The sequence below is a fragment of the Sphaerodactylus townsendi genome, linkage group LG06 (genome assembly GCF_021028975.2).
Source record: "Sphaerodactylus townsendi isolate TG3544 linkage group LG06, MPM_Stown_v2.3, whole genome shotgun sequence".
Lineage (NCBI taxonomy): Eukaryota > Metazoa > Chordata > Lepidosauria > Squamata > Sphaerodactylidae > Sphaerodactylus > Sphaerodactylus townsendi.
Window position 1 is genome coordinate 17,157,330 of NC_059430.1, and position 16,532 is coordinate 17,173,861.

General features: G+C 46.2%; 1 protein-coding gene across 1 annotated transcript in view; it reads right to left on the reverse strand.

The window, feature by feature from the left end:
- Positions 1-16,532, reverse strand: part of TAF3 (TATA-box binding protein associated factor 3) — a 167,597-nt gene that overhangs the window by 21,173 nt on the left and 129,892 nt on the right. Inside the window, 1 exon segment of the mRNA XM_048499552.1 lies at positions 11,132-11,217. Coding sequence (XP_048355509.1) covers positions 11,132-11,217 — 86 coding nt within the window.

Here is a 16,532-nt window from a genome sequence, read left to right on the forward strand (position 1 = left end):
TCCCAAAGGTTCCGGATGAGACATGTGTGTTTGTGTGCTAACATCTCTAAATCACAAGATGGCATAAGTGTGCTCTTATGGGCAGCAGGGAGGGACATTTTTTAGATGTATTCATTTCCAAGAGTATATTTCTGCAACCTCACACTGAGAGACCTTTTACAATTTCACGGGACATTTAGGAATCTTGAGGAACCGCGACAGCGCATTTACCGAGGTCCTTAAATTGCGAGATCGGATGGTGATTCAGTAGAAATGCCTTTGCTGCGATCCCACAATTTAGGTATCACGGCAAATGCTCTTCCACGCTTCACAGTTCAGCCCATCACGCCGGTGTCCGTGGCTCGTGTAAGCACTAAGAACAAAAGCATTCTCAAAAATAAGTAAAATAAATAGATGCTGCTAGTGATTTCATCTGATGAACAATCTGGAGGAGTAGATGATCCTGATTCCATTGCAAAATCCAAGTTAACAGAACTTTGCACTCATCCTCAGTAGTTAAAAAAACAACCCAAAACCAATCCTTGATAATATATTTTTTAAAAGCCCTGCTAAGGCAACCAAACAAAAAACCATGCAGAATGCTAAATGTCGAGGCGGTACAGAGGAGCAGCAGTGGTGTAGTGGTTAAGAGCAGGTGCATTCTAATCTGGAGGAACCGGGTTTGATTCCCCACTCTGCCACCTGAGTTGTGGAGGCTTATCTGGGGAATTCAGATTAGCCTGTGCACTCCCACACACGCCAGCTGGGTGACCTTGGGCTAGTCACAGCTTTTCGGAGCTCTCTTAGCCCCCACCCACATCACAGGGTGTTTGTTGTGAGTGGGGGAAGGGAAAGGAGATTGTAAGCCCCTTTGAGTCTCCTACAGGAGAGAAAGGGGGGATATAAATCCAAACTCTTTTTCTTCTTCTACATCTCCAAATGCACGGAGCAACTCATGCCGGTCTTAACACCGCGTGATTGAAGAGATGCCAGTCCAAACTAGAATCCTATCAATAACTGCTTTTCAACTTCCTACTCTTTTTCCCCCTAGATTCGAGGAGGGGGTCGAAAAAGTGACCTGGCGGAGTCCCACTACCACTACCTCCGCTGTTCACGCTTAGCCATTCATGGCTAAGTGCTCCATTGTGCAATAATTGGGCTAACCATTACGCCTATAATCAACAGAAGAGACTCCCTGCCAAGCCTGCATTGTCCTGCTGCCCCCCTCCCCGCCCGGCCCAGGCGTCCGCTTAAGCCTCCTTAATGTCTTTCTTCTCCGAGTATCGCTTTTTCTCCCCCACCCCTCTCCCTATTTAATTCCACAGTCAAGTTCTCTTCAGGAACTTCCCCGCTGAATGGGCAGTGTCTGGCAGGGTAACCAACACCGCCCACAGCTGCAGGGCCACAATAGCTCCCTCCTGCTTGCGTTACCGCTCGGGGAAGAGTCGGTCACGGTGCCCTGCCCGAGGCGAACACTGGACCGATTCATAAAAACGTGCAGGGGGAGGGGCCTTCCAGCGGGATCCCTTCACCTGTTTCCCCACCACAGGACAGGGAGCTCAATGGAATGGGGTCGCGAGCGACTCTGGCCTGTAACGCAATCCCGCTGCCTGACAAGTCAATAAAGAGGCGACCCGCCCCTCCCCAGCCACACATAGGGAGCCAAGGTGAGAGGCAAGACGCAATTTGGATCGGCCTACAGCGGGGAGCTTAATGAGCCCCATTATTTGGCTATTGTGGGCAAACACTATGAAGCCGGTAATCTGAATTACCGGAGCCTGAATAAACTGGTCGCTAAATGGCACACGGAGTTCAAAATAATCTTTACAAAGGGCTGGCTTGTTTATCCTTTATGAGGAGGCTCATTGTCCAACCCCAAAGCCTGTGAAGAAGAAGAGACCTGGAAGGCAAATTATGAGCATTCTGTGCCTACAAATAATCTCTCTGGAACTATACAACTCTGCTAGGTTCTGAGCGAGGCGTGTCAACTACCGCTACCAATTTTTGCATAAAGCTGAAGAGTGCTGCTTTGAGAGAACGATATCAAACAAGAGTGGACAACAGTCTGAAGATCTGGATTGGTGCAGCTAACCGGGAGAAGAAGAGTAGAAGAGTTTGGATTTATACCCTGCTTTTCTCAACTGTAAGGAAGAAGAATCATAGAGTTGGAAGAGACCCCAAGGGACATCAAGTCCAACCCCCTGCCATGCAGGAACACACAATCAAGGCACCTTTGCCCGATGGCCCATCCAGCCTCTGTTTCAAAACCTCCAAAGAAGGAGACTCCATAAGGAAGTTCTTCCTAATGTTTAGGTGGAATCTCTTTTCCTGCACCCTGAATCCATTATCCTAGTCTCTGGAGCAGCAGAAAACAAGCTAGTTCCATCATCAACATGACATCCCTTCAAATATGTAAATATGGCTATTATGTCATCCCTTCACTTTCTCCTCTCCAGACTAAACGTACTTAGCTCCCTAAGCTGCTTCTGATAAGGCGTGGAATCCAGACATTTACTATTTTGTTAAAAGAAGAAGAGTTGGTTTATGTCCTGCTTTTCTCACGCGCGAGGAGTCTCAAAGCGGCTTACAACTCCTTTCCTTCTCCCTATCACAACAGATGCCTTGTGAGGTAGGTGGGGCTGAACGAGTTCTGAGAGAACTGTGACTGGCCGAGCAGAAGCTGGGAAATAAATCCAGTTCACCAGATAAGCGTCCAATGCTCCCGTGGAGGAGTGGGGAATTGACCCCCGTTCTTCAGATTAGAGGTCACCGCTTTAAACCACTACTACACCATGTTGGCTTCATGTCTCTCTCTTCCAATAGAGGAAAGGCCATGACTCAGAGGCAAAGCATCTGAAATCTGATTCCATCAGGCGAACCTGGCCCATCCAAGTCAAGGCAGGAGACTTACGGAAGTGATTGGACATTGCCTGTCTTGGCACAGTAACCCTGGACTTCCCTGGTGGTCTCCCATTCAAGTATTAACCAGGTTGACCCTGTTCAGCTTCTGATTCCATCAGGCGAGCCTAGGTCATCCAGGTCAAGGCAAGAGACCTCCAGAGGTGGTTGGCCATTGCTTGTCTTGGCATAGTAACCCTGGACTTCCCTGGTGGTCTCCCATCCAAGTATTAACCAGGGTTGACCCTGTTTAGCTTCTGAGATCTGATTCCATCAGGCGAGCCTAGGTCATCCAGGTCAAGGCAAGAGACTTACGGAAGTGGTTGGTCATTGCCTGTCTTGGCATAGCAACCCTGGACTTCCTCGGCACCCTTCCATCCAAGTACTTACCAGGGTTGACCCTGCTTAGATTCCAAGATCTGACCAGACAAGGCTAGCTTGGGCTATCCAGGTCAAGGCACCACCTAGGGTCTGATCCTTCAAACTAGAGATATTGGAGACTGAACCAGGGACCGTCTGCATGCCAACCAGGTGTTCTACCCCGAGTCACGGCCCTTCCCTGGATGTAAAATGTTGCAGAAGCATATTTCAAAATGATAGAAGACAGGTACCCAATGTCGACACTGGAGAAGTGAACAATTCAGTCAACACACGTTATTACTGGTTGAAGACAGGCGCCGTCTAAGTATCAAAAGTTACTGTAGTAAGCAGCTAAGATCTTCAGTTCAAATCTCAACTCTGCCATCAGCTCAGTAGGTGGCCTTAGATAAGCTTCTCCTGAAATAATAACGCTGCCTCCTTACAGGTCACTGTAAGGTTAATTATAAGACATTTAGCCATAAGAGACACCTTTGATGTGTGCGCGTGTTGGGCGGTGGGGAGAGTTGGATAAAGGCTGAACTATTAAGGAAAGGGGGACTTACTTCTTCCTTCCAAGACATTTCCTTAATTGAGGCCATCCCCCCCTTCTATTAACTCCATTTTTTGTGCTGTCAAGTCATAGGGTTTTCAAGGCAAGGGATAGTTGGAAGTGGTTGGCCATTGCCTGCCTCCATTTGTGTATGTGTGTTAAGTGCCATCAAGTTGCTTCTGCCTCGTGGCAACCCCATGAATTGCCTCACACAATGAACAACCAATGGCAGGCCACAGAGGGCAAGGCCTTCTCCTGACATGTTCGGTGAGAGAGTTCTGAGAGAACTGTGACTGGCCCAAGGTCACCCGGCAGGCTTCATGTGGAGGAGTGGAACTTCAAACCTGGTTCACTAGATAAGAGTCCGCCACTGTGAACCACTGCATCATGCTGGCTCTTGACTGCCCCTGAATGTGGAGGTTTCTTTTAGTCATCATAGATAGTAGGCACTGATGCACCTTATTTCCATGAGAACCAGCACGGTGTAGTGGTTAAGAGCAGGTGGATTCTAATCTGGAGAATTGGGTTTGATTCCCCACTCCTCCACCTGAGTGGCAGAGGCTTATCTGGTGAACCAGATGTGTTTCCGCACTCCTCCATTCCTGCTGGGTGACCTTGGGCTAGTCACAGTTCTTCGGAACTCTCAGCCTCACCTAACCTCACAACGTGTCTGTTGTGGGGAAAGGAAGGGAAAGGAGTTTGTAAGCTGCTTTGAGACTCTTTACAGGACAGAAAGGTGGGATATAAATCCAAACTCCTCCTCCTCCTGCTCCTCGTCCTTGTCCTCCTCCTCCTTCTTCATCGCTGTCTAGGCCTTTTAAAGCTGTCTATCCTCTGGCAGCATATTCCACATTTAATTTTGGCTGACGGTTCAACAGTAGACCATTTTCTATCTTTTGGGGTAAGACACCAGATGACTTTATTACTATAGCAGTGATTAAGAAGAGTGTTCTTAAAAAACCTATGCACGGAAAGCACAATACAAACAAACACACAAACACACACAGAAACAGGTTGACCAGAAAATAAACAAATAAACCAGTTTGCGACAGTGATTCAAGGCAGTTATTCCAAACCTTATTGGCAATTTAAGTACTGAAACTTCAAGCTAGTCTTTCCTAGATAGCCAATCTTAAATGCCTCCCCTACAGAGGCCGAATTAGTGATCTTGTGACTTGATAACACAGTACAAAACACACATGCACCAAGATGGTTCCCATCCTATATATTTTTTAAAAGTCCAATTTCTTAAAAACCCAGCAAACTAATAAGTCCTGGATCCATTAAGGATAAGATCTCTGCACCACAAATTAAATAAAACAATTCATTGAGGCCTGGGCTTGAGATAAACTAGATTTACTAGTTGACCTTTTATTCATTTGAAGAACAAAATTAGCTCTAATTGCATTAGAATAGAATCCAGTAAATTTCTTCTAATGTGGCATTTATGCAAGGGTTGCTGTAATTGTTTACTACAAAGATAGAAACGCTTGATTATAATCTATTTTCCACTTGGTTTTATTGTGCAGTCAGAGCACTTCAAGCAAACCCCTCGAAACAGAACACTTCCTTGTTCTCCTTATTAGGAGAACTACATCTAAACACTGACCTGTCAAACCGAATCGACTAAAATAATTCTAAATCAATTTTTAAACAATAAGAATGGGCCAACTCTATAGCACCCATGGTAAAGCTAACACCCAATTAGCTGACTTCATAAGTTTTAATTTATTACATCTGTAAGAATATGCACACGAATCAAAAATTCTGGAGGCGGGGAAGAAACCTTTCTTGGTGTAATGGTTAAGAGCAAGTGGACTCTAATCTAGAGAATCTGGTTTGATTTCCCCCGCTCCTGCACATGAAGCCTGCTGGGTGACCTTGGGCCACTCACAATTCTCTCTAAACTCTCTCAGCCCCACCTGCCTCATGAGGTGTCTGTTGTGGGGAGAGGAAGGGAAAGGAGTTTGTAAGCTGCTTTGAGACACCTTACCGTTGAGAAAAGTGGGGTATAAATCCAAACTCTTCTCCTTCTCTTCATATGATACAGGCACTGAATCACAGCAGGCAGCATTTCAGAAGAAGTATTCCCTCTGTGCAACTGGGAACTAGGAATGCCTCTTCTAAGATGGCTTCTGCCCCCAGCCATTTATGCGAGTACAGTACTTATACTCAAAATACCGGTAATTTACTTTTTAAAAATGAACCGCTGCCTGAACAGCTGTGCAAAATGAAATCTGAATTTTATTTCACTGTGTTCAAAAACAAGTTTTATACCACTCTGCAATCAATGGAATACTGACTGAGGTTTTTTCAAAGGTTCATCAGTTAGCTTCGATTCAACATTCATGGGCAGAATGCAAAGGCACAGCACAAAAAATGAAATAAAGAAGGAATGAGCTAGCCAGGTATTTAAGTTTGTCAACTCCAGACTCGGAAATTCCTGGAGATCTGGGGGTGGAGCTTAGTAAGGGTAGGGTTTGGGAAGCCCTTTGGGGGTAGGGCGGTTTATCAAATCGAATGAATGAATGAATGAATGAATGAATGAATGAATGAATGAATGAATGAATGAATGAATGAATGAATAAAGGGTCTCCACAGGGTACAATGCCGTAGAGTTCACCCCTAAGCTTGGTGCTCATTTTGCCAACCTTGGAAGGATGGAAGGTTGAGTCAACCTTGAGCCCGCTACCTGAACCAGATTTCCACTGGGACTGGACTCAGGTCGTGAGCAGAGCTCTGCAGCTTACCACTCTGTGCACACGCGCCAACAAACCTGGGCTGGGGACAGGGAAAACCCCGTTTCAGGGGGGAACTTCGCACGGCTAATGCCACTAAAGTGAGGCTGCCCCACGTTTCCCCCCTCCCCGAAACGGATTATTGGAGAACCGCTCTATCCGTGATTCTCTTGCTTTAATGTGTTTTGCAGCCACGAGCGAGCGAACGGCTGCCTCAGGAAGCGCTTTAAACAGCCACGCTTCCCGGGTTTTACTAGTCCCCGCCCACAGCCTTCTAGCGGAGGGAGGTGCATTTTTTTAAAAAAGCCATGTCTCCGTGCAAAGGCATGATGGCAGCTCACATTGCATCTGCGGGCTCCATTCGCTGCCTGCACGGAGGCATGCGAACGCAAAACAGGGGAGCAGGTTACTTTATCCCCCCAGCAACCCCCTCTCCCTGTGCTGTGCAGAAGGGGCCTGAGTTAAGCACTAGTTGTCGATGTTTCATGTTTTGTTTTATTGCCCATTTTATGAAGATATTCGGGTCAAACTTTTACTTCCACTTTTAAGGAGGCAGAACGAGTCGTCCAGTAAGCATAAAGTATTGTTTTTATTGAAAAGTCAGAATTAAGTCCTAATTAACAAAGTTGCAAAATTTTTTACAATTTGTTAAAAGTCTACGGGAGCTTAAACTCCAAGTTTAAATTTTGCACTACCATTGCACTACGGGAGCAGCAGTGGCGTAGGAGGTTAAGAGCTCGTGTATCTAATCTGGAGGAACCGGGTTTGATTACCAGCTCTGCCGTCTGAGCTGTGGAGGCTTATCTGGGGAATTCAGATTAGCCTGTGCACTCCCACACACGCCAGCTGGGTGACCTTGGGCTAGTCACAGCTTCTCGGAGCTCTCTCAGCCCCACCTACCTCACAGGGTGTTTGTTGTGAGGGGGGAAGGGCAAGGAGATTGTAAGCCTCTTTGAGTCTCCTGCAGGAGAGAAAGGGGGGATATAAATCCAAACTACTCCTCCTCCTCCCTCTCCTCCCCCTCCTCCTCTTCTTCTAAATGTGTATTTCTCTTTAGTTAGCCTTTGTTTATGTCAGTGAAGGACTGATTTGATTTGATTTGATTTAGTTTTGTAAGTAGATTGAGAGTCCAGGGAGAAACACCTGCCTTCTGAAAACTGTAAGGGTGGCACACAGTGTCATGTATTTATTATTTTTCAAACCATAAATATTCACAAAATAAGGAACATTTACCATCCATGCCCTGGAGAAATTCTGCTCTACCTAGTAACTAAGTTCGGAGCACTTAAACCTCAAGTAAGTGTGGTCGCTTAGTGCTCTCTCAGTTCTTCAGAGAGAACCATGTAGAAATTTTTCATGTCAAAATAGTCTGTCCCTGAGTTGGCAAATTCTTTACTGCAGGGAACATGAGGGTTGCATGACCAGAAGTTTGGATTTATGCTCCTGAGAAGAATAGGTGCTTTATTTAGATTAAATCAGTGTGTTTACATTTTCATAGCAGTAATAGCTGACAGAAAAGGGGCCGGGGGCGTGTGGTGGTGACGGCGGTGGGGAGACTACGAGTTTTTATATGCTGAGGAAGAATCTTTTAGAAAACACTGTTTAACCGTGGAACGCATTCTAACTGTTGCCAGCATACCGGGAGTTTCTGTATTGAGTTGGGAATTACTCTTAAATTTGGATGCTGGTATGTGTCTGAGATAGAACTGTGTGGCTTAGGAGCCTAAGGGACTGGACCACCTACAACAGTGGTGGCGAACCTATGATACGGGTGCCAGAGGTGGCACTCAGAGCCCACTCTGTGGGCACGCACAAACAGAGTGCCCCCCCCCGACATCTAGGCTGGCCTGGGCTGCTGGGCTCGATTATTAGCATTAAACCTAAGACTTGGTTTTGGGGAAGCAGTGCAGGTAACCCTGTTAAGCGCTGTTAAACCCCACTGATTTTCATGCAAAGAACTAAAGCGTGATCCTTTACCTGGGAGTAAGCTCGGTTCCTGGCAATGGGGCTTGCTTCTGTGTAAACCCGCCTAGGGTCGTGATTCACCCATTGGAAGAGTTGCACGGTTGCTTCAAAGGAAAGCACTGACTACCACCAAGCTTACTCCTGAGTAACGCACGCCTCGGAGCCAGCCGTTTTTTCTAAAGTAAAACCTCCATATTCAGGTTAAATTGCCGGGTTGGCACTTTGCGATAAATAAGTGGGTTTGAGGTTGCAATTTGGGCACTTGGTCTTGAAAAGGTTCGCCATCACTGACCTACAACATTACATTTAGACTACAGCAGGAAATAATTGGTCCACGGCTTTGGGTTTGACTACTAAACGAGCTGAGATTCCCTGATGCGAACGTAACGCTTAAATGCAGCCTGCTTAATTGAGGTTCTGTTTTTCGTGTTCTGCGCCTTTTGCACAATTTATTTGCATTAAACCACTTTGTTTACACTGTACATTAAGTTGTTTATTAGTCCCAGCAGCTTGGGCACGGTGCAGTTTGATGTTGTGTGTATATTTTTATAGCAACCAAGCACGCACAATTTTTTTAGCAATGCGCCAGCTGGCTAATTGGAACCTTTATTTAAATGAACGAGTTAACTTGCCTACATATCAATCAGATCGTCCGCATTTGACAACCAGTTGGGTCAATTTGCAGAAATCTCAACATGCCTTTGGGCTGCCACCCTGTATGCCAGGTTCCTCATTGGGATGCCCAGCAGTGTTTCCCTACTGGGCTTTTCAGAACGTGGGCAGGCCCATTGTAAGGCAGGCCTTGTTATTTGCTGCCCTCTTTCAAACGAAAGGACTTTTCATGGATGCAATAACAGCAGCAGCCACTAGAGGCTCAGGAGAACAGGTGGTTCCATCCCTCCTTCAGGTTTCCCATCTTTTCCTTTCCTCTTCACTTTTGCCTTCCTCCCCTTGCCTGGGCCTTCCTTTGTTTATTTTTATTTCACAAAACGAGGAGAGAGGCATTGTGGCAGCCATTTTTGGTTTGGCTCCACCCCCTGGGGCAGCCATTTTGAGGGGGCGCTCACCACCTTCTCTCAGAATTTTAAAGGTGGCCATGGGTTCAAGAAGTGTGAGGGCTCTTGTTGTTCCATTTCAATTGTACTGGTATAAAAGGTGTCCAGACTGGGAAACGAAATGATGGCGGGGTCGAAGCACCTTCCCCGCAAGGAAGGACTAAGGAGTAGGGTGCTTTTCGACTTAGGGAAAAAGACTAAAGGGGGTGGGGGAGTTCACAGAAGTTTTAAAACTAAGCACTGAGTGGGGAAAGCAGAAAGACAGACAGAACTTTTTCTCCCTCTTCCATAATACTAGAACTCAACTAAGCTGACAGGAAGTGAACTCAGGACGAAAAAGAAGTAATTTTCTCACACAAATGCACAATCACCTTGTGGAATTCACCGCCACATGACACAACAAGGCTCACTAGAGATCGTAAAGGCTTAAGAAGAGTCCCACTGGATCAGACCAGCGGTCCATCTAGTTCAGCATCCTGGTCTCACACAGTGGCCAGCCGGTTTCTCTGGAGGTCCGGCAAGAGGGCACAGAGGCCGAGGCCTTCCCCTGACATTGCCTCCTGCTACTGGATGTCAGGGGCTGACTGAATGTGGAGGTTATTTCCAGTCACCATGGTCAGCCGCCACTATCTTCCACGATTCCATCTGATCTCTTTTTAAAGCCATCTACGACTGTGGCCATCAACACAACCTCTGGTAGCAAATTCCATATGTTAATCACTCACTGTGCAAAGAAGTATGTTCTGAAGAGGGGTCTAGAACATTCATGATCATGATCTCTAAATGGAATCTCCATGCTGAGAGGCAGCATATCCATCAATACCAGCGGCTGGCTAACATTGTGGGAAACAATGCTGGACCACTGTCTGCCGTGGGTTTTTCAGGCGGTGATCTGGTGCTTTTCATTCCTAACCTTTTGCCCGCATCTGTGGCTGGTGATTTCAGAGGCATGGCACAATGAGATGTGCTTCTCCAATCGTGCCCTGGAGAGAAACACATCTTGCTGTGACATGTCTCTGAAGATGCCTGCCACATACGTAGGTGAAACGCAACGAGCTAAAATCACTAGACCAGGGGTCTGCACCCTGCGGTTCTCAAGATGTTCATGGACTACAATTCCCATCAGCCCCTTCCACCATGGCCAATTGGCCATGGTGGAAGGGGCTGATGGGAACTGTAGTTCATGAACATCTGGAGAGCCGCAGGGTGCAGACCCCTGCACTAGACCAGTGGTGGCGAACCTATGGCACTCCAGATGTCCATGGGCTACAATTCCCATCAGCCCCTGCCAGCATAGCCAATTGGCCATGCTGGCAGGGGCTGATGGGAATTGTAGACAATGAACATTTGGAGTGCTATAGGTTCGCCACCACAGCACTAGACCATGGCCATGCAGCCTGGAAATCCCACAACGGCTAGTTGATTCCGGCTGTGAAGCATTCGACAATACAGTGCCGGATATGATGGCAACCAAACATCCACAGACATCTTCAGTAGCTTGTTAATGCTGAACGAGAAGAAATGAAAGAAACCGGAAAGTGCCCCCTCCCCCCCACGTTTTTCCCAAATGGGTTCTCGGTACTCACATCTTGTCTTGACCGGCCCCCACTCTTAGAGTCAGCCTGGGGATTACTGGAGACGGTGCAGGAACGACAGGCTCCATTTTGATCTGCTGTAGAGAACACATGGAACTGTTAAGACACATCGCAGCTCGGAATGGAGGAACAGAAACATTCGTTTAGAAATTATCCCACGAAAAAAGGACTGACACCACTGTACAACAGATGAGAGTCCAACGCTGTCTTGGGGGTCCCTGTTCCCTGGCTCTGGATCCCTGTCTCAGTGGGGGGGTGGGGGGGGGCAGAAATGTTTTAAATACACATGAATAAAGATATTCAAAGGAATTTCAGGCATTCCACTAGCTATCTTTGGAGTAGGGAAGTAATTTTCCTCCAGGCTGGATTGGCCAGGGATCCTGGAGGCATGGGGGCAGAAGCGTAGCAAGGGGGGGAAAGCGCCCGGTGCGCTGGTGCATCCTCTCCCCCCCTCCCACCATGCCCCCATAGGGAGCGCGCCCGGTGCGTCGCACCCCCCTCCCCCTTGGAGCTACGCCTCTGTGTGTGGGCGATAACAGGAGAAGTAGTTGTGAATTTCCAGCATTGGGCAGGGGTTGGTCTAGAGCAGGGGTGTCCAACTCTAGTGCCCCAGATGTTCATGGACTAGGAATCATAGTCCATGAACATCTGGGGCACCAGAGCTGGACATCCCTAGTCAAGAGTACCTTGGAAGCTCCTTCCAACTCTCTGTTTCTATTATTTTATATACCACATAACAGTTTATCTGGGGTTGTCTTTGCGCTGAACTTCCGTTCTACCATTGTGGGCAAAAAGACAGAGGGGAAATTGGGTTTAGCTATGTTGTGAGCATACTGGCTTTTGAACAAGTGGATCGACCGAGCTGGTTTTAACTTGTTGTTTATAAAGTCTGTGTCTTTACTATGCCTTATTATGCAGAGAAATGGTGGGGTATAAATATTTTTTAAATAAACAAATTCAACTTCATGCATCCAATGTTCTTCTTTTCCTGTGATATAGATATTTCACAGGAAGGAGAAGGGCCTTCCAACCAACCAACCAACAAACCCCCTCCGAAACTGGGAACAGCTAGATGAGAATCACCAAGTGAAATCCCAGATTTCACCACCCTGGATTAGGCCAGTTCAGAGATAGGGAATACCTGGAGGTTTTGGGGGTGGAGCTTTAGGAGGGTGGGGTTAGGGGAGGGAAGGGAAGGGACTTCAATGGGGTATAATGCCACAGTGTCCACCTTACAAAGCGGCCATTTTCTCAATTGCCTCAATTGTCTAACGGCCACAGGTGTCAAAACTCGCAGCCCTCCAGATGTTCATGAACTACAATTCCCATCAGCCCTAGCCAGCATAGCCAATGCTCATGTTGGGAGGGACTGATGGGAATTGAAGTTCACAAACATCTGGAGGGCCACGAGTTTGACACCCCTGGATCTCCAATCACATGGAGGTTGGCAGACCTGCCCAGGATGCAAAATCCACTAGTATTAATTATTTATTCTGGCTTGCTGGATCAGAGCAAAGATCATCTAGTCTAGTGATGCATGAAGCTGCCTTCTACTGAATCAGCATCGTCTGCGCAGGCCGGCAGCAGCTCTCCGGGGTCTCAGGCAGAGGTCTTTCCCATCACCTCCTACCTCAGGGGTAGGGAACCTGCGGCTCTCCAGATGTTTAGGAACTACAATTCCCATCAGCCCCTACCAGCATGGCCAATTGGCCATGCTGACAGAGGCTGATGGGAATTGTAGTTCCTGAACATCTGGAGAGCCGCAGGTTCCCTACCCCTGTCCTACCTGGTTCTTTTAACTGGCCCCGCCAGGGATTGAACCGGGGACCCTCTGCATGCCAAGCAGATGCTTTACCGCTGAGCCACAGCCGTGCCTCCTCCCTGAAAAAGTGACCTGATTGTAACCAGAACCATTCAGATACCGGTGGGTGCACCAAGGGTAAGCACAAGATTTAATGGGCTTTCTTGGGGTATCTCTCCTAGGTTCTAGAATTCAGAGGTATGCTGGCTCTGCACATGCAGGTTCCGTTCTGTTCTTCTTCAGAGAACTCAGGACTCCTGTTTCAGTAGCAAAGGATATTATCCCACAAACTCATAAAAAGCCCTGCTGGATCGTCCCACCGAATCTGGCATTCTGTTGACACAGGGGTCAACCAGCTGCCTCGAGGAAGCCCACAAGGTGAGGAACTGCCACAGCATCCTCCCATCCGTCTACCCAAAAACTGATGTAAAGAGGCGAGGAGATATCTGTCACGGCTAGTAGCAGCTGTGACTAGTGGTCATCCTGACCGCTGTCTGCTTTTGATGGAGAAAATTCCACAGAAGTAGCCGTGCTACTCTGCTGCACAAGGAAGTCGAGTCTTGGCTAGCCGAACCATTTCATTTGGCTCACAGGGCTGCTTCACCGCTCGAAAGACCAAGGCTGGCCCTTGATGCTCTGGCAAGCCTGCTGGGGTTGAGTTGGCTCGCAGTGCAGCTAGTTAAGTACAACCTTAAGCTCCTTCCCCCTTTTCTTGCCTGGAACATCAGCAACTTTCTAGGTATAGACACTGTGGTTTGTTTGGGGTTTGTTTGTTTGTCATGCAGGCCCAAAAGATTGACTGCTTCCATGCTAGTGTACGATTGTCGCCCACCTGCTTGTTGCTATTTATGATGTCTTGCAACTACTCGAGAAACACCTCTACGAAGGGAACTATGGCACTTAAAAGTGTCAGAGCTGGCTGAGATGGCCAAGTTAACTCTGCTGCTTAAAGAAAAGAACTTAAATAAGACCGTGGCCAATTGGAAACCCTTGATAAAATATCTATTCAAAACAGAAAATAATAATAATAATAATAATAATAATAATAATAATAATAATAATAATAAGAATAAGAATAAGAATAAGAAGAAGAAGAAGAAGAAGAAGAAGAAGAAGAAGAAGAAGAAGAAGAAGAAGAAGAAGAAGAAGAAGAAGTTGATGACTAGCAGTTTCAAAGGTGAAACATTGTTAAAGTCAAATTCAATGACAATTTATGGACAACTGTCTATCTAAGCCAGTGGTTCCCAACCTGGGGGTATGTGGTTTTTAAAATAACCATGTTAAAGATGTACTTTCAACAGTAAATTTTTTTTTTAAAAGCTACGAGTTCTGGAATAACACTGGGTATCTGGGCCAGGAGAAGAGCATTTACAGTGGATTACCAAAGCTTCCCTAATCACCAAAGAGGTAAAGTCCAGCAATATAAGACTCCTTTGTAGCTCACTAAAAATACATTGTCAGTGGATTTGTCCAGTTTTATGTATAAGCAATACTTCTTTCACCTGAACTAATACTGGTAGTCATATAAGCCCCTTATTGCCATGTGCTGGTCTTTTTTTTGGGAGGGGGGGGTTAATCTTCAAGGGTTTAGCTTCTTTTCCACATACCTCAGGGCACCAACTGATAAAGCTCTAACTCTCCGTTTTTCCAGGACACCAGCAGAGCGGCCTTGCAAAAAATGAAAATCACTCAAGAGATTTAAAAGGGGGTGGGGGTGGATTTATTTTCAAAATCCTGACATGCAGCAAAGAGGAGGACTTTCCCCTCCCTTCAAAATATAGGGGGAGGGGGAAAAAAGACCTATCTCCGTTGAGATCAGTTTAAATTTTAATTCTATCTAGGGACTCTTTCATGCAGCCTAGCTTTAAAGTTTATCTTTTGACAGCGACTTTTCACCAAGGTAATGGGAAGCTTTGTCGGCGTAATCTGCCCTGGCTTATATTGCTTTCCCTAAAATACAATATATTTTAGGACTATAAAGAATAGACTTTTAATAGGGTTATACTGCCGCATTACCGTTTTAATGTGCCCCTGAATTTGAAAAATCAGAAAGAGAATACAAAAGCCACACCGAGAACCGGTGATGCGACCGGAGAAGAGCAATCGCTTGATTTTTGAGGAGATCTGTTTTAACAGCGCAATCATTGTTGGGTCACGTGTTCCATTTTAGGGTACAACCCATTAAAATGTGAATATTAAGTACCTGTTAACCCGTGGAGTTACCTGTGGAGTGTGGAGTTACAATCTGCAAAAACAAATCCACCTACAAACATGTGTTTATATATGCCAAGTTCCCCTCTAGGTAGATATAATACCCTCTGGTCAGTCGGCATATTAAAGAGATTTAATGGAGGGAGATGCCCAAATTTACAATGTTTATTTTAAAAAAAAACGGGGACTGAGTGAAAGTAATACAGGAGAAATAAAGAGAAAGGTTTCTGAGAAGATTAAAAACACAACCATACCCCTACTAAAATGTTCACTTCATCTCTCATGTCACCTGGTTTTCTCGTCAGCTCCCCAACCTCCCACTGGCAAGGCAACATTTATTACCTGTTAACTTACCTATAGCCCATCCTTGAGGCTCAGAGCAGCTTACAATTTCAATTCGCAATCATGCAAAAAACAATAAAGCCCTATTAATGCCCCCCCCCAATTAAGAAAACATTTGCAGCACAAACACTATTAAAATCCCTAGAAAATAAAATGGCCCTACAAGATCTTCAAAAAACTTGTAAAGACTTCTCCCCGCAAGGGTATTTCCCAAAAAGTTGGAGCCGCTACTGAAAAAGAACGGGGCTCTAATAGATGTCAATGGGGGACCATCTTAAGGGGCACCGTATTACAATGGATTAAATCAGTGGTTCTCAACCTTCCTAATGCTGCGACCCTTTAATACAGTTCCTCATGTTGTGGTGACCCCCAACCCTAACATTTATCCATTTTACAGATGGAGAAACCTGATGCAGAGAGTCTTAGGCGACCCCTGTGAAAGGGTTGTTCGACTCCCAAAAGGGTCCCGACGGGTTGAGGGCAGGTTGAGAACTACTAGATTAAATCCTATCTGGGAATGTCAGTCTCAGAAGACAATGTTTGGGGATTCCTGCCCTGCCCCATGGCCACTGACCTGTGGAGCGTCACGGGGGTTTCATCTTATCTCCCAGGCTATTTAATATCTATCTGAAGCTACTGGAAGAGATCATCAAGAGATATGATGACCTCTACCAACAGCTCATACAGGTATTAAATAGCATGGGAGACCTGCAAATAACAGAATATCTTTCTGTTCCACCTAATTCCAAAGATGCTGTTGATGTTCTGAACAGCCACTTGGGGTACGTAATGAGCAGGATAAAGGCGAACAACCAGTTCCTGCTGGTTTTGTGGCTCTTGACGTGGTTAGTGCTGGCCACTGCTTGCTGTTACTGACATACGATTCAATATGTCCGTAGGTTGCTCAGAGAACTGCTTGGAATAGAAATAGAACAGAAAAATTGTCTAAACAAAGAAAGACAATCCTGACTTTTTGGTTTTTTTACAATTCAATAGGGGACAGGTGTCAAACTCGCGGCCCTCTAAATGATATGATTG